The sequence below is a fragment of the Taudactylus pleione genome, unplaced genomic scaffold (genome assembly GCF_031769625.1).
Source record: "Taudactylus pleione unplaced genomic scaffold, aTauple2 ptg000381l, whole genome shotgun sequence".
In the NCBI taxonomy this organism is placed as follows: domain Eukaryota; kingdom Metazoa; phylum Chordata; class Amphibia; order Anura; family Myobatrachidae; genus Taudactylus; species Taudactylus pleione.
In genome coordinates this window covers 10,694,765-10,714,434 of record NW_028284782.1, presented here as the reverse complement: position 1 = coordinate 10,714,434, position 19,670 = coordinate 10,694,765, and the positions used below count along the sequence as shown (strand labels likewise).

The 19,670-nt window shown below is 42.3% G+C and overlaps 1 protein-coding gene across 1 annotated transcript in view; it reads left to right on the top strand.

The window, feature by feature from the left end:
* Positions 1-19,670, top strand: part of LOC148507871 (vascular endothelial growth factor receptor kdr-like) — a 299,765-nt gene that overhangs the window by 86,384 nt on the left and 193,711 nt on the right. The window contains exon 4 of the mRNA XM_088445571.1: positions 11,295-11,419. Coding sequence (XP_088301697.1) covers positions 11,295-11,419 — 125 coding nt within the window. The remainder of the gene's footprint in view (positions 1-11,294; positions 11,420-19,670) is intronic.

Below are 19,670 nucleotides of genomic sequence, written 5' to 3'. Positions count from 1 at the left end.
TCTGGAATGCCCGATGATGAGGTGTTAAGACGCTACCGTCTTCCGCCCAAAATTATCATAGACACTCTCTCATTAATAGAGAGTGATCTTGAGCGGCAAATTGTCAGTCCTACAGCAATACCACCACTTACGCAATTTATGGTGGTGTTACATTTCTGTGCCTCAGGATCGTTTCAAACAACGGTGGGAATAGTGTCGGGAATCTCCCAATCCTCCTTTTCCCGGATCCTGAGGGCAGTGATGGAGGCCCTTTTCAAGCACCTCCATCATTTTATTAAAATGCCTCTGGATATGGGTGCCCTTAGTGTGGCCAAGGCCAATTTTTACCAAATAGCTGGCTTCCCACACATCATAGGGGTTGTGGATGGTACTCACATACCACTTCAGCCTCCAGCACGGCTGGAGGCCATATTTTGCAACCGGAAACACTATCACTCTCTGAATGTAATGGTGGTATGTGATGCCTCCCTCCAGATCCTGTCCCTGAATGCAAAATTACCCGGAAGTGCACATGACTCATTCGTCAATCGGCAATCAGGGATATGGCACAAATTAAACAACCTACAAGCTGGTGATGCGTGGCTTCTGGGTAAGTGGAGACCTTTAGTACATAACAATGTTAAGCTTGATACACAGTGATCCTGATGTTGTCACTTCTTTTTCACAGGAGACAGTGGCTACCCTTGCACGCCCTGGCTGCTCACTCCTTATTTGGCTCCCACACCAGGGCCACAAAGTAATTTCAATGCCACACTTACAGCCACCAGGCAAGTGGTGGAGCGCTGTATCGGCCTTTTAAAAGGCCGATTCAGATGCCTCCACCGCTCTGGTGGCGAGCTCATGTATTTGCCGGATATGGTTTCGAAAATTGTGGTCCTGTGTGGGATATTTCACAACATCGCCATAAGGAGTGGTGTCCCAATGCAGCCAGAGGATGCCTTACCTGAGGATGGCCCCCCCGAGGTTGGTCGGAGGTCAGTATGTGGGGGGGCCATAAGTGATGATGTGGTGGCCAGATATTTTAGGTAATTATTGGCAACACAACAGTGTTTAGACACAATGTGGTAAGGATTTTTGGAGAACATCTAATTATTTTCTTTTTTTTTCCACATCTTCTGTTTGATTTCATAATCTTTGGGACTCCAACGATGACTACTTCCTGCTACCCTAAAAAATCCTTCTTGGGGACACATTGGATATATATTCTGGAACCCATATTGCAACGCAACATTTGTGGAATCATGTTGGCATGGTCCTTCGTCAACCAGTTCTTGATTTTTCATTTCTTTTTTCAGATGTTGTTTTATGGGTTGTATTTTTGTTTATCACTGTGTGTATTGTTTGTGAGTGAACACTTTGTTATTTTAGTTATGTTGTGAATAAATGTTTTGAGAGTGTAATTTCGGTCATTTTATTGCCCATTACAAGCAAGTGTAACCAGGTTCACCCACGTTAAAATTTAATAAGGGGTAATCCTGTAATGACGCAAGTTGAGCTAAATTTAAAGATGTTTTCTGGGTCAAAACCAACACCAAAAGGAATCCTGTACAATCAGTTGGATTTGTAATCTCGGCCTAAGCAGGTTGCCCCCCAAATTGGAACCTGTAAAATGTAGTAATATATAAATTGTCAAACACAAAAAAAGGCCAATCAGATTGTTACTGTTAGGTGTTTCTTGTGCCTGTTTTCCTACAAAATACAACACACAATCTTAGTGACAATAATTGCAAATACTTGCTGGAAGAGTCTACTTATGTCAGTGTAAACAATCTCAGATTTGGAGACAAGGAATGAGACAGAACGTTAAGGTTAAAATTTTATTTTAGACAACTATTTTTAACGGAAAAAAAAAAATTAGGGATCCAGGATGACAGACATATGGTCAAGGACCACCAGCAGCCCGATGACGTAGGCCCGCATCCGTTCTACACATCCGGCTAAGTCCGCCATACGCCTCTGTTCCTCTGTGGGTTAGAAAAGTGTGGGGCTTAATACATAAATAATGAAACCACATTAAAAAACAAGCCAAACAAAGCTAACCCAAAATGACAATATTGTGACCAAAAGCAGAATTATCCCAAAAAAACCAAGGCCCCAAAAATGGACACCCCAAAAATTGCGAGAAAAAACATCAGATTCTGACAGGTGTGATATGTGTATGGGGAAATCAGCAGTAAAAGGTAAAGACAAACAGAAATCTACACCAAATTCTCACAAACCACACAAAAATAGGCACAGACACAGGATTACATACAAACAGTTTTTTCTAAAAATTAAAAAATTTAAAAAACATACCGTTCAAAATAACGCCCGCTACAGAAGCCACTCCCTCGTCCTCCTCGGAGGTGCCAACATTCCCCAACGAGGTTGGCGGGGTGATTTGGGATTCAGGGGAGGGGGTAGTTACGAGTTGGGTGGTTGGAGGAGAGGGGGAATTGGGATGGAGGGGAAGGAGCCCCGAAACATTGTCACCAGGGTCTGTGCAGGCTGGGGAGGAGGGGGAAATACGGGAATTTTGGGGTGTGGATGTTTGGCTTGGGGTTGGGGAGAGGGGCCGAGAGCGCCGTCTTTGACGCCGATGACGCCGTAGTCTTCGCTCTGCCCCTAAAAGATGGGAAACAAATTGTGGTTATTTTCAACCCAGACCTAGTTAAACACTAATTTTTGACAACACAAATATGTAAACATGGCCATGCACATATGAGTACAATGAATAAATAGGACATACATGAAAACATGGCCATACACATATGAGTACAAAGAATAAAGAGGACATACATGAAAACATGGCCATGCACATATGAGTACAAAGAATAAAGAGGACATACATGAAAACATGGCCATGCACATATGAGTACAAAGAATAAAGAGGACATACATGAAAACATGGCCATGCACATATGAGTACAAAGAATAAAGAGGACATACATGAAAACATGGCCATGCACATATGAGTACAAAGAATAAAGAGGACATACATGAAAACATGGCCATGCACATATGAGTACAAAGAATAAAGAGGACATACATGAAAACATGGCCATGCACATATGAGTACAAAGAATAAAGAGGACATACATGAAAACATGGCCATGCACATATGAGTACAAAGAATAAAGAGGACATACATGAAAACATGGCCATGCACATATGAGTACAAAGATAAACATGAAAACCACAGTCACAAAAACTTACTTTCCGCAATCTGCATGCGAAAGCATGCCAGCTAGCGGGGCGTCCGCCGTTGCAGGTCGGACCACCTGCACTCCAGCTAGCCGATCTGGCGGAGTGAGCCGAAGGAACGCAGGCGGCCACGTACCTCCGCATATGCGGAACGCTTTTCTCTATTGGTGATGGGGGAGGCTGGCTGGTGATCCGCCTGTCCATGACCTCGGTTAACACCATCAGCTCGCGCCTGGTGAATGCTGAGGCTCTCATGATGGCAATGGTGTATTTTCTAAAAATCATTTTTAATAAAGACCCGAAAAAAAATTTGATTGGCTAATGTATTTGGGTAATTAACAGGACCAATTCTATTGGTTAGTGTATGAGTCATGTGTTCGACAGGGCCCCAAATCTATTGAGAGTTATGATAGGCTTGATGCAGTGACATGCATAAGCAAATTTAAATAAAGAAATGAACCCAGGAAAATATGCGTGGTTAAAAACAAATAAAACAAATGTTTAATTGGCTCAAACATGTATTTTGACAAAGAAAAGCAAATGTTTAAGCCGTACGTATTCTGCGGGGAAGCACAAACACGGACAAGAGTAAAGTTTATTGCATTGTCCAAAAAAAAAAAAAAGACCAATTAAGATAATTGATATATTGATTGGCATGATACGATTGAGGGAGGTAGGCAGAATAAAGGAGCAGGTAATCGGAATCTGACAGGCCCACTTCCGGTTTGTACTTGTGCGTGCGTTCCCTTCAAGCCACATTGGGGATGTACGCTCGCTATTTGGCACGCTTGTTAGTTAGAGGAGGGGTCGGTCGAGTTTGGGGAGGATGTTTAGATGCGTTCGAAAATACGAGCGAGTGCTTGAATTAACATATGTGTGTACGTACGCCGAACGTTCGATCGGCCACTTGCGTCCGGGTCTGAATGAGGGCCTGTACTTGGGCCCGTATTCAATTAGCCGCTGAAAGTTGGAATCCGCGAAAAAGTATTGGGGATGATGTCATTTCGCCTGGCGGAAACTTATCTCCGTATTCAATTGCAAACACTTTTTGCGTCCATGGAAAGTCAATGCAATGTAATAGGCGAAAAAAAGTTCAAAACCGTTATTTTGGGGTGCAAAGGTGGGGAAACCACTCTGAACCCTTGAGACAGCCCCCCCAAAGGATAACTGCGTAAGAAAACTAAAAAAAGTGAGGAACACTCCAAAAAAGTACTTTCATTTTGGGGGCGAAAAATTTCAAAGTGGGGGTACAAACTTAAAAACTAGCGAAATAGACTTTTGGGGGTCTGCAAGCATGGGTGAGGTGTTTTTTTGATTGCAGGTGCTTGCTGCAGGTGCGTTTTTTAAATTTTTTAAAACTGCAGTTTACCGACTTTAAAGCATGCTAGCACCCATTTTCAAGTACCCCAAATTTGACAGGACTACTTATTTTCACCAAAAAATACTGCTTAATGCCATTCTTCACCACTTGTGCAAAGACGCTAATTAGAGGCAATTTAAGTACCTCAAATAGCTTTATTAGGGCTATTCGGGGGCCTCTACATTGATTCCCAATGTTAGTGCCTCTTTTTGGGGTGTTCTGGCAGGTTTCCCCATTTCTGACAGCACTTTCCGTCTGTTCTGACTTCGCGGATTACCGTTTTCGCATGTTTTGTAAATGAATACGGCGAATAACAGGGGGCGCGCCCGATAAGTTTCTGCGTCCAAAACACACGATATCGGCGGAAAGTCCAGCAGGCAAAACTTTATCGCGGGTGCGAAACTAATTGAAGATGGGCCTCGGTTGTTGTTACAGGAATGTTCTAGAAGATACTGAAATAATGATATTGTTCATGTGTATACCTTTCATGTCTTTATGCTGTTGTTAAACCAAACCAGTTTATTTTATAAATAGTTTTACCAAAAAGAGTTTCCCAGTGTGTGCCTACCTACAGTGTATAAGAAAGGTGAGATTTGATCTAATAACTAATACCAACCTCAGCCTAACAGATTATGGGCCCAGGCACCACCAAACCAAGTTAAAAGCTTAAAGAACCCAGACCCAGACAAAAATCACCACAGACCCAGTTACCATAGACCTAGTTACAAGGACCCAGGCACAAGAAACATCTGTGAAAGGCAAATCTCCACAGCAGCAGTGAGTGAGCCAGTGTTATACCTCAGAGGGATTAGAGACATACATACACGGAAGAGATAGCAGCAGCACAGATCTAAGACTAGCAGTGACCAAGATGTCTAACGCATACCTCCCAACATTACTGAATGTAAAAGAGGGACATATCACGTGCCAAAGATGTCCACGGTCCCGAAAGGGGGTGGTACCTAATGTTGAGGGGAGTGGCTTAGTACAGTGGGTGGAGCTTAATCAACTTCAACTCCCCCCCCATTTTGTCACTCTCGTAGATGCTGGGCTGTCCCCAGAGACTCAGCCTGCACAGAGAAGATGCCATGCGTACGGCATCTACTCACCCGCGGCTTTGCAATGCATATCAGCGGTGAGTACTCTCCCCAACTTCCCCCCCACAACGTGGGACACTGTGGCCCACGGGTGGGACGGCAGGACATTCCCAGAAAAATAGGACTGTCCTGCCCAAAGTGGGACAGTTGGGAGGTATGCTAATGATAACTATCAACTATGGAAACTTAAAGTTGAAATGCTGTTGTCTAAAGATGATTTGTGGGAAGTTATAATTACAGACAGACCAGAGATTAATAATCAGGAATGGGAAAAGAAAACAACCATAAGCTTATTAGTTGAAGATGATCAGCTAATTCATATAAGACATGAGAATGCTGCTAAGGATTAGTGGGATGCACTGCAGAGACTACATTTTATAGCACAGCTCAGTTCTATAGGAGAAGATATATAATGCAGCCAAGTAGTAGCCATGCTGCTGTGCAGCTTACCTGACACATACCATGCACTGATAAATGCTCTGGAAACAAGGCCTAAAGCAGAACTCACACTGGGCGGGATGTACTAAAGGAAAAATGCGGTAAAAACACAGTTTTCGGGGTTTTTACCGCATTTCCATATGTACTAAGCCCCTCCCACCCTTTTTTCGGTACGGAGGGTAACGTCAGGGAAACCTGGCATTACCCTATAGAAGCCTATGTGCTTCTTACCGGACCCCCACTCACCTGCTGTCCATGGTCGCCGGCCCGTGCTCCTCCTGTGTCCTCCGTCTCCTCCTCCTCCTAATCTTCTTCCGGGTGCAGGGAGGAGGAGCCCGGGGCTTCCTGCACATGTGACCAGCAGGAAGCTCCCGGGGCTCGGAGGGGATGGGGTCCCACGGAGACCCCGTCACCAGGCATTGGCTGCTTAGCAAAGGGCAGCGCTTATCGCAAGAACTGTCCTTTGCGATACTAATCGCATATGTTAGTACATATGTGATTAGTAAGGTTGCGGTGACTGGCGGAATGGTCACCGCAACCTTAGTACATCCCGCCCACTGGATTTTATGAAAAACAGACTCATAGATGAATATCATCGCAGAAAGGAAATTACACAGGAGAACATGGGCAGTGACACAGAAAAAGCCCTTAAAGTTACAGCTACCCAGTTGCATAATAAAGAAACAAAAGCATGTTTCAGATGTAAGAAGCAAGTAGAATGGAACTTTTAAAGCGACAGTAACTCATCTGATAAATAGTTGGTATATAGATTCAGGAGCAACAAGTCATATGACATGTGACAGAGATTTCTTCACTGAGCTTGACATGAATCATACAGTAAAGAAGCAATCTATCATGCAGATGGTACTAATATCACTGCGGAAGGCAAGGTATGGTCTGCTCATATGCTCCAATGCAAACAACAATAATGTACCAATACCAGTAAGAGATGTATTATATGTTCCCAGATTGGAAGGCGGACTATTGTCTGTCAGGTGCTTGGCAGCTAAAAGACTTACTATCAAATTCCAAAATTACATATGCATTATCCAGAATGTTAGAAAAGTATTAGCCACAGCCAAATCAGAAGAGCACTTGTATTGTCTTGACTAGACATGTGCAGGTTCGGATCGGTTCAGATTTTCCCATCAAATTCAGTTTTTTTACGCCAAATATTGGGTCTCAGAAAGACGCAAAATGTAATCTTTCATGGACAAACATCATCTTTCCAAAAGTCCATGAAAAATTAAGTTTGACCATGAAAGATGACGTTTTGCCTCTTTCCGAGAACAGAAATTTGGCGGGCAAATCCGAACCGATCCGAGCCTGCACATCTCTAGTCTTGACACTACAACACAACAGGTGAGATAAACACACACACACACACACACACACACACACACACACACTGACTGTATTCATGTGTGGCACAGCATTAAAGAACTGCAATAGAGAAACCTAACAAAGGATCTCATAGTATCAAACTGGTCAACAACCATAATATGTAAATGCTGAATAAAAGCAAAAGCCACAAGAATACCAATCCCAAAACAAAGTTAGAGTAGAGCATTGAGACCACTTAATTTTATACACAGCGATGTGACATTTGTGGCCCAATACAGGATTATGTAACAATGGCTAGAAATAAATTTCAAAGAAACCCACTTCCACTTTGTAGCGACAATGGAGGTGAATTCACAGGACGCAAAGTAGAACATTTCCTAAGACAACTCGGTATAGAGCACCACAAGACAGTACGCTACACACCAGAACAGAATGGGCAGTTGTCAAAAAGAACAGGACTTTGACTGAAATTATCAGATGCATGTAAACAGAAAAAAAGAACTCCAAAGAAAGAAAGACATTAAACAAGAGATTCAAATTAGCTGTAAACCAGATACTGAAGATACACATGAGAGAACATCAGATGAAGTAAGTCGCTCAACCAGGGAAAACAAAGGTAAAGCACTTGTGCACCTCTCATATAAAGCTGACACTATCAATATATGTGAACCCACGTCCTGGGAGGAAGTATCTGACTTGCCAGAAGGGGAGGCTGATGGATGGATAAAGGCAGCAAAGGAAGGAATGAGGTCCATGCATGGCAACAAGACATGGAAACTGGCTGGGTTGCAAGCAGGAAACCATTTGCTGGAGAGAGACATTGCTTAGAAAGATAGGTCTTGTGGATTAAGCCTCATCTGTTGAGAAGGGATGCTGACATATTGCAACAGACTGAGACTATAGTGGTAAATTTACTAACAATCAGGCCTGATCGAGTTTTTCTTTTTTCAACTCGATTTGCATCGCCGAAACTCGGGTGATTTGATGCTTCTGAAACTCACAAATTTATACTAAGAAGTGAGTTTAGCTGTGACCGAGTTGGCCGATTGTGAAGCAGATCGAGATATTTCCCACGAGTAGCAAGTTTAGATAGAGATTACTCACCCGAGATTGCAGTGTCTTCTCTCTGCCAAACTCTCCCGAACAAGCAGCCTGCACATATCGCTGTCAGAAGCCAATCCTGCAATGTGTACGGCACACATGATGTATCATTACATCGCATCGCACTGTCAGTGGGTCGCACCATCGTATGTTGTGTACCCTGCTTTAGGTAAGAAGCAGCAGGGGTGGTGTGTTACTTCTGATGGGCTTGGATGTCACCTAGGGAGGGTGCAGACTTTGCTTTGTCTGTCACACTCTCAAATACAGATTACAAGATACAGTGTAGGAGACCTAATTAATAATATGCAGAACTAATAATGTTCTTTTTATAGAGAACCAATCACACACATAGAAAGCAGACAGTTTTATGACAAAGCATGGTACCGATATTCATGGAAATGCAACCTACCAATACTTAGGAGACTTTGTTAGTGATAAGGGATGTTGTATGAACTCTCCTGACTGGGCCATAAGGGAGGAAAAATTCCTCCAAATCCCTGAATAAGATTTCCTGTAGTAGCTTCTGTTTCAGTTGGACAGGATCTGTCAGCGGGTACTTCTTTCCACTTGATCTGTGACCCCACACATTGGCACAGTGTGACAAGAATTCTCAAAGTCTTTTAGCTTTATAAATTGCCTAAATCTTTTAATGACCCATTAACCTTTTTCTACCCTATTAATATCAACACTTTACTATAAAAACCTGTAAAAATTAGACAAAACCTGTAATCCCTTATACTGTGATTGCTGCTGGTAGTTATTAAATCCATCTGATTGTAAAAGGGTAGAAGACTCAAGGGAACATATTCCTTCATGATATAACATGTGTTACCCTATGTTCATGGCTGTTTTTGCCATTTATAAAAGAATTGTAACATTCATTTTGTGATTTATGCTGATTGTTATTTTATTATATCAAACTTGCAAGTGTTAGATCTGCAGATTGTCATATTACTGTATGTACATGTTGAGATTTTTTTCATGTAACTTGGGTTACTCATTTTACTTCAAGGGACTCCACATAGCGTGGGCTTCATATTTATATATATCATGTATATGTTACTAAAAAATAACTAAATAATGAATCAATGTTTCGCTACTGCAAAGTGTTCATTAATAATGCTAACAAAAATTCCACATTAGACTGGTGCTTGTGGGCGAATAGAAATCTGGGTAGACTAGCCTTATTCATGTAATGTTTGGCACAAAACTCTTGAAAGCAGGACCATATACATCATTTGTATGACTTTGGGGGAAGGAGAGGTCCATTGTCGATCTTCAAAATATTGAAAGTCCACTTCTACTTTTTACCCGAGAGCTTTCAACAGCTTGGAGGCCAGGTGTGACCATCAAAATAAACAATCCATTGATTGACACGCCAAAAGCAATGTTATCCCTTAAACCCTTTTATATTGGAACTACAACATTTTATAGACTTTCAGATAGAGGTAAGATGATTTAATAAATCAAATATCTGTACAAAATATCTCGAAAGGTAAACTAGGATGAATTTCCATCTTCTTCTTAAAAGTGAAATATAATGTGAATCTGCATGTACTTTATTTAATAGTATAAAAGAACAGTTAACATATCTCCTTCCTACAGAGCTTTTCCTACACAATAGTATTACTGAGAGACTCAGAATAGGAGCTTGGGCAATGAAAATAAGAGAGGGGAGTAACGTCAACATAGCGATGAGCACTTCACTACTGTTTATTTCCTCTCATGATTTCCTTCCAAGATCTCTGCACAATAGAAGGCACGTATGATTTATATAACATTTGTTGCCATAGTACGAGTGCACGTAGTTGAGTAGCGTAGCGGGTGCACGTCGGTGTTATATGCAAGCTTTACTTTTTTCTGTTCAACTGATCACTCTATATAATATTAGGTTACTAAGAGACCAGAAAAACATTTCCTGTTGTAATTATGCATCATTCAATACAGTTTGATCGTTTCAGTAAGAAAGCATCCATTTCTAGAATGGTGACATAAATATGTAATCATATTTATATACAATGAGACTGATGCATATGAACGCAAGCTGATTTGAGCACACACATTTACGGAAGATGCATTCGTACGTAATTCAGTGGCATATCTCCACTGACCTGCGTTGGGTAACGGGGCATACCCACATACTGTAGGCAAAGTTCAGAGAGCATGAGCATGCAGAGTATGCACGATATGTTCGCTCATGTGATCGTTCGCGTCATTAGCTTTGATGTGCTGGACAGCAAACCTGACGATATCCATGCGGAACCATGCATGTTAATGAAGGAAGGAATGAGTGATTGTTTCATCCTTCATTAATCGACGCAAAGTGTACCAACAATCATGCGATGTCCAGGGTGTTCCTGACGATTGCTGGTCGCACAAGTGTGTACCCACCTAACATCTCTATGCATCTTTTAAATCTGTCCCACCTGCAGTGCAACATGGTTTTACCAAGGTGCAAAGTTACTTGCTATTTAGTGCTTTGCTCTCAACTCATAATCAGCTCCACTATGAGAAAAGTATAAGATGTTAAATATGGCAGCATTTCGAAAATGTTTAAATTAGATATTTATATTTAAAAAGAAAAAAAAATACAAAAGTTCTTCAAAACTTATTTAATCAGATAGTGAGATTGATTAATATCCATAAAAGTGAAAGTTTTGTTTCTGAGTAATTTTTATGCTTTAGTAAAAAAATGGTCCATTAAATAAATTTATATAATTTGTCATCTATAAATAAGAATAAGATCCTAATCTCAGTTGTATTCCCTGTAGATGATGAACATCCGTTCCTAGAGATGCATCCAGGGGAACCAGGATTTGCAGAAATGGAAGGTCCGAATGAGAAGATTATCCCCTGCCGGGTCAGCTCTCCCGAATACAATGTCACCTTACATGAAGTAAGTCATGTATTTCCTACAGTGGTAATGCAAGGAATGTAATACACTTTTCTCTTGTGCCAGGAAGGAAATGTTGATGCCATTTTTTATTTCACAAACAATATTACTGAGTGTTAACTGTTTTTGTTTTATTGGCTGTTCTGTACATTGTTTCTTGCTGCAATGGACTATAAGCTTTTGGACGCAGTAATATTTATCTTCTAATTATATCAGAGATTAATTCTCTCATTTAAACAATGTATTTTCTCCTCATTTACATTGAACAATCAATTTCAGTAAATAGTACCTAATTTTCTCCTAAGTCTGGGAGTTTCACCTATAGAAACAATGGCTTCCATTCAAACATATACATGCAAATATTTCTATTTACATTTACTGTCGTATGAAAGGTTAAACATGGGCCCTTGAAACTGTAAATGAAAGCATATAAAGCTGTTTGTAGGCTACCTAGGTAAGTTGTATAGATATGAGGAGTGAGTCCACACTATTTTGTTTATAAATTGAAATAAATGTATAATATAGAATAAACCAACATGTTGGTCTAAATTAAAATGAAAGATGGCACTTGGTAGATGGTGCTCCCAAAGAATTTGTGATACACAATTGTATAGTGGTTCTTTGGCCCAAGAGCAGAGAATATAGAGATTCTCTAGCCCAAGAGCAAAGGAAAAGACAAAAACTGTTTTTTTTGGGGGCACTCTACAAAAAAAACTAAATAGATAATATAACAGATCAAAAAAATTTTTTGGAGGATTTTAAAACATAACTTTTAATTCATAAAAAAAGTATATTATAGATATACTCTATGACCTAAACATTATAATATTTAACATAAGCCAATTTAATATTTAGTAAAATACGGAAAATTTAAATGGTCCCTTATCATAATACGTATTTGCATCGTAGGGTGTAAAGCCAAGTAGACACGATCACTGTGCCATACACATCTTACCTACCACCTGGCTAAGCCACGTAATCCTACAGTATTTCAATCATATGCCCAAACACAGCAACTGCCCTCCAGCATATATCCATAGGATATCAGCCTAGTCTATAGCATACCAAATGAAGTTACCTGTTTATGATTTATTATACCTTATTTGAATTTTGTAATTTTTTTGTAATATAGACAGTTTATTTGTCCTAAGACATTAGGTTTTAAACACAAATGTGACAATAGGATTAATAATAATGATTCCCAAAGAATTAACCAGAAGCAGCGGTAACAAACATATTCCACCCAAGAGGATTTCTGATGCATTTGTTCAGGAGGCAGCTACAAGGTTAATGCATGTTGCACCTTTGCTTTTCCTATGGTGACTGTTTTGACAGGATTTACCAACCATAATTCTTTTTGAAGTGACAGCCTCTTGAAATTGTGTTTCTGTTTCAAATTGTTTAATTGCAGTTTGGACATGTTTCTCTGATGCTGCTATGCGAAGTCTGTTGAAATTGGCAGGCTGTACTGAGAAGAATTTTACGCTGAATAATTACAAATGTTCTCTGGTGCTATGCTAGTGATACAAAAATGTACAAGATATATTATCTGGACCTCAATTATAATTTTAGTATTTTGCACTTAGGTTGCAAATTGGAGTTTACAATATATCCTCACATATATCTGCTTTGGTATATTTAAAACATGAACTCATTTAGGGCTACTGTAGATACAGATTTGCAAACAAGTTCTCAAAACAAAGCCTTATTGTGGCGCCATGTTGTCATTTTGCACCTGTAGAGCATGTCAGAGTTGAAGCACCTATTTGGGTGCAATGCTCCTTCTAATGAGAGGAGCTAGGTGAATCAGGCTACAATTTGTATAACACCCAAATATATTTTTAAATAACCTTTATCTGGTAGAGACAAACATTTAGGGCTTTATTTATAGAGATTAGGCAAAATTGCTTTTCTTATATTGCAGCTTATTGCGGGGCATAAATAAATAATATTTTCCATAATTAATTAGCTTTTAGTGCTGGGACAAAGTATCAGTCTGTCCCTGCGTCACAAAGGAGATGTCTTTCGCTCGTCAATAAGAGCACTGTACATGGTGCATGGGCAGTGCGGACTTGTGACCGGGATGTGGAGACATGTCAAAGTCTGAGACCTGCCTGTGACTCTGTGGCACCTGGTCCCACTGCCCTTCACCTCCCTACAGTGGTTATATATATGTAAATTCCACATTATGTGTGTGAGCATATATATATATATATATATATATAATTGGTGACTGATATTAATTAGGTCATCACCTAATCATGACTGTGGCACCCAGCTCCCACATCGTGGGTCTTGCACAGTAGGTGTGACGTGCATTACGTGCCAGAAGAGAAGGGGATCGGGATAGGGAATGCTCCCATAGTCAAGCTCCAAAAATATCGTGAGAGAAAGGTAAACAAGAGATGTCTGTGATATTTTCTGCGTTACCTTTATGATGACTGGCCCCAAAACTTAATTTCTCCAAAAGTCATTTTCACCTGCTTTTGTAGAAATTAAGTTATAATGAATAGTCCCCTCAAACGCATCACTAACTCAGCGATACCGGCAGATCACCAGTCTGGAAGCAATTAAGTGTGTACAATTGTTTAATTTTGTAGTTTTGGGTGCACTTACCTTCGTTGACTGGTTAGTTGGCAGGATCAACCTAATGGGGCAGTGGCCTCACTCTAATGGCTGGGTAAATCATGTTAGAGAGTTGAGTGGATACCTATTTGCATTGGAGTTATTGATGTTGTTGTGCACCTGGAACAGTATCCGCCTTCAATACCTGTGTCTCACGACCCGGCCTTGGGGATCCTCAGTCGGATGACTGAGAGTCAGGGAACTAGGTTGTGGAGAAAGCAGCAGGCGAGGAGGATGGATATAAGTCTTCCTCATAAGCTAGATCCGGATGTTGGCGAGACCTGACCAGAGGCGCGGAGTCTAACTCACTGGAGGGTTTTCGCCAGTGACCCCTCCAATTGGTATAGGGGCTTTGCTGCACCCAGCGAGCAGGTCACGGCCCCCTGGTCAGGTACCCGGGAAGTAGCGAGGAGACTAGGTGACAGGAATAGATGATAATGGAACTAACAGTAGTGGAAATGAAGAGAGGATTGTACTGAAGAATATCACTGGGATTGATACACAGGGTATCGCTGAAGAATGCCACTTTAGAATGATATGCAGAATGTCACTGAAGAATATCCTCAGAGATCAGTACGCAGATTAGTACTGAGTATATCACTGGAGATCTGTATGCAGAATGTCACTGAAGAATATCCTCAGAGATCAGTACGCAGATTAGTACTGTAGTATATCACTGAAGATGTGTATGCAGAATAGCTCTGGGAGATATCACTGGAGATTAGTACGCTGATTAGTACTGAGTATATCACTGGAGATCTGTACGCAGAATAGCGCTGAGAAATATCACTGGAGATTAGTACGCTGATTAGTACTGAGTATATCACTGGAGATCTGTATGCAGAATAGCGTTGAGAAATGTCACTGGAGATTAGTACGCTGATTAGTACTAAGTATATCACTGTAGATATGTATGCAGAATAGCGCTAGGATATATCACTGGAGTACACTAATTAATAGTGAGTATATCACGGGAGATCTGTATGCAGAATAGCGTTGAGAAATGTCACTGGAGATTAGTACGCTGATTAGTATTGAGTATAGCACTGGAGATCTGTACGCAGAATAGCGCTGGGAGATATCACTGGAGATTAGTACACTGATTAGTACTGAGTATATCACTGGAGATCTGTACGCAGAATAGCGTTGAGAAATGTCACTGGAGATTAGTACACTGATTAGTACTGAGTATATCACGGGAGATCTGTATGCAGAATAGAGTTGAGAAATATCACTGGAGATTAGTACGCTGATTAGTACTGAGTATATCACGGGAGATCTGTATGCAGAATAGCGTTGAGAAATGTCACTGGAGATTAGTACACTGATTAGTACTGAGTATATCACTGGAGATCTGTATGCAGAATAGCGCTGGGAGATATCACTGGAGATTAGTACGCTGATTAGTCCTGAGTATATCACTGGAAATCTGTGCGCAGAATAGCGTTGAGAAATGTCACTGGAGATTAGTACACTGATTAGTACTGAGTATATCACTGGAGATCTGTATGCAGAATAGCGTTGAGAAATGTCACTGGAGATTAGTACACTGATTAGTACTGAGTATATCACTGGAGATCTGTATGCAGAATAGCGCTGGGAGATATCACTGGAGATTAGTACACTGATTAGTACTGAGTATATCACTGGAGATCTGTATGCAGAATAGCGCTGGGAGATATCACTGGAGATTAGTACGCTGATTAGTACTGAGTATATCACGGGAGATCTGTATTCAGAATAGCGCTGGGAGATATCACTGGAGATTAGTACACTGATTAGCACTGAGTATATCACTGGAGATCTGTATGCAGAATAGCGTTGAGAAATGTCACTGGAGATTAGTACACTGATTAGTACTGAGTATATCACTGGAGATCTGTATGCAGAATAGCGTTGAGAAATGTCACTGGAGATTAGTACACTGATTAGTACTGAGTATATCACTGGAGATCTGTATGCAGAATAGCGCTGGGAGATATCACTGGAGATTACTACGATGATCAGTACTGAGTATATCACTGGAGATCTGTATGCAGAATAGCGCTGGGAGATATCACTGGAGATTAGTACGCTGATTAGTACTGAGTATATCACGGGAGATCTGTATGCAGAATAGAGTTGAGAAATATCACTGGAGATTAGTACGCTGATTAGTACTGAGTATATCACGGGAGATCTGTATGCAGAATAGAGTTGAGAAATATCACTGGAGATTAGTACACTGATTAGTACTGAGTATATCACGGGAGATCTGTACACAGAATAGCATTGAGAAATGTCACTGGAAGTAGTCACTGGAGATGAACACACTGTGGAGCCTGGGACGATGCAACAGAAAACAGTCAGTGGAAGGAGTGAAGTTGTTCAGGCAACTTCCTGTTCCTGGAGCCCAGCTATATACCCCTAGGTAGCCAGTCATAGGAGGATAGAATCAGCTGTGTGACCGCAGGGCTACCATTGGAGGAAAGTCCATTCAGGTGATACAGACAAAACGGCTGCGCCCATGACCGCAGCTGCAGAAACTCCACAGTGGAGCAACGCAAGGAAGTCTTAGCAGACCCGTGGGAAGAATACTCAGCATGCCACCCGCCTCTGCACCTGGCGTCTGACCACCTGGGAGACCAGGGGAAGCCGGTGCTGTGGTGAGTAGCAGCCGATCCCAGGCCACATCCTGAAAGCATGTGTTTGTTAGTGACTATTCTCAGTTGTTGCATTGGGTTGATTCTGGTCGTTCTTTCTTTGCCACCATACTGTCCTTTACTACTAACATGTTTTACTGCCAAATCCTTTTTATTTTATTATTGCTTTGTTGTTATGCTTATTCGCGTTAACAAGGCCAAACTGTTGACATAGATTTTTGGTATTCTTATCTTAGAGATCAGGGACCTTATTCAGAGGCGGCCGTACGGTCTACGACCGCACGGCCGCCTCGATGTTTTGCCAGTGCGCATGCGCACGAGGGAGCCGGCTCCCTCGTGCGCATGCGTGAGACCCGCTACGACCGACAGCGCTGGTCGTAGCGGGTCTCTTTCCAAAGGGGGCGAGCTGTCGATGTTGACTGACAGCTCGCCCCGTTTGGAAGGCGGGCCGGGGGGGTGGCAGCCCAAACGGAGTCGTTCCCATGGGAACGCCTGCCATTTGGGGGAGGCCCCACTGACATCACTAGCCGCAAGGTTATTAAAGTTTACCCTGCGGTTCCCACCATTGACTACAATGGAGGGAGCCGTTCATTGGCTGAGAGACGGGAGATGACCTCTCTCAGCCAATGAACGCTTAGCAGCGGGGTTTCCATGGTGATACCCCGCCGCTAAGCTCTCATTCGGGAAGTACCGTTCTATAGAACGGTACTAAGTTCGTGGATCGCGTTTTCGTTTTGTTTTTTTGCCAAGTCCGGGGATGCCTACTTTGGAACGAAGAGGACAGAACCTCGCATAGGAGATGGTGAGTATGTTTTTTTTCACAGGTCCCCTATGGATACTTTACCGGACAAGTGGACGATGTTACATAGGTGAGTATGTGTACATGTGTGTGTGTGTGTATGTATGTTTAATAAACTTATACTGTCACGGTGTGTGTGTCCTGTGTTTTTTTAAACATTTTTTTTACAGGTGAACTACAGGTACTAGTGGGCCCTTAATGCCCTGCATGCTGGTACTTGTGGTTCTCCAAGTACCAGCATGCGGGGCAGGCTAGCTGGGACTTGCAGTTCTACTTGTAAAGACAATGTTTGATATTCTTTATTTTCACCACAACACACAATCAACCCGCCACCCACCACCACCAGGGGTGGCGGGGATAGCCCCGGGCTATCAGCCTGGGCCTGGGGTGCCCTGGAGAGGGTGACCCCTTTATTGGGGGGGTCCCCAGCTCTCCAGGGATCCCCGGCCTGGGCTGACTAGCGGTCAGGGCTGATGCTGCGGCTGGGGGGCCCGGTGAAAGGGCTCCCCTGGCTGTGGCATCAGCCCCCCGCTAGAAAAAGTCCAGTGCTGGTTCTGGAACATACAGGGGAACCCTATTTTTTTCCCCTGTATTTCCAGAACCAGGACCGGATCAGAGCCCAGAGCTGGTTGCGCAGAATACGGGGGACCCCTACGTCGTTTGTCCCCCGTATTTTGGCAACCAGCGCTGGTTCTGACTAGCCCGGTGCTGGTTGTGCTTAAGTACAGGGGACCCCTACGTCGTTTGTCCCCTGTATTTAAGCACACCCAGCACTGGGTCACTAATGCCCGGGGCTGGTTGCTCTTTTTTGGGGGGGGTGCACGCCATTTTTTTCTTTTTTTACACAGGTTTTTTTTTTTTTTTTACCACAGCAGCACAGACGGGTCTCACGGACCCGTCAGTGCTCTGTGTCAATGACACAGATGCAAGTAGCATGGATCTCCTGGTCCGTGCGTGCATCTGTGTCATTGAAATACACAGCAGCACAGATGGGTCTCACTGACCCATCTGTGCTCTGTGTCACTGTCAGTCACACAGATGCATGTAGCACGGATCTCACGAGTCCGTGCTACATGCAAATGAGCACCATAATGCTGATTGGCTGAGAGCCGTGACAGACGGCTCTGTCAGCCAATCAGCACTTTGCCCATTAAAGGCAAAGGCATTTTTTTTAAAATGGCCGCTCGAGGCAAAACCTCGAGATCCGACAGCAGATCTCGAGGTTTTGCCTCGGGAGAGGGATCCGGGGCAGACAGGGAGATCCGAGCTTGGGCTCGGATCGCCCCGGATCCCCGAAGTTCGGGTGGGTTCGGTTCTCAGGGAACCGAACCCGCTCATCCCTAATAATAATGTAATGTTAAGGAAATGTGTTGAATATACTAAAAAGCTGACTTCTTTTACATGTGAGCGATGTGAATCCAATGTAACCGTGTTCTAGATAAAGTGATAATTATACATATTATAGACATTCTCAATAGAAGATTTTACTAAGTAGGAATTGTCATGATGTTCATCACAGGAGGCCTGTAACTGGCAATGACAAAACTTGCAACTTCAATAATATATATATTAATCTTTTGTTAATTAAAAAGAAACACATTACATTTCTTCATTCTTGTTTAATTTAAATAGCAAGACATCTGTCTGTCTGTCTGTCTGTCTGTCTGTCTGTCTGTCTGGCATATTACATGGAATAAGATCAGATTTACAATGTAAATATGCTGGGCTAACAAATATTTCCAATTTCAGTTAAAATCACATGTAAAAAATGTCTTTCAGTATGTTGAGTTGACTCTGAATACGTACTGTAATTGATAGTAACTGGCCATAATATATTACAAAAATATGAATCTATTTACTTTTATTCAGGAAAACATTGATTCATTTCACATTAGAAACATACATATATATCCCTTGCACTCTTTCTTAGGTTCTTACAGACTTTGGGCCTGATTCAGACCCACTCGCGAGCGGCTGTCCGCTCGCAAGTGGGTCGATGGTCTGCACTGAGCATGCGCACGACGGAGGGAGCTCCGTCGTGCGCATGCGCCAGACACGACGAGCGAAGGACTTTCCTTCGCTCGTTGTGTCCGATCAAAGGGGGCGTGCTGTCAATGTTGATTGACAGCACGCCCCCTTTGGTGGGCGTGCCGGGGGCGTGCCTCCCTGACGGGGGCGTTCCCACGGG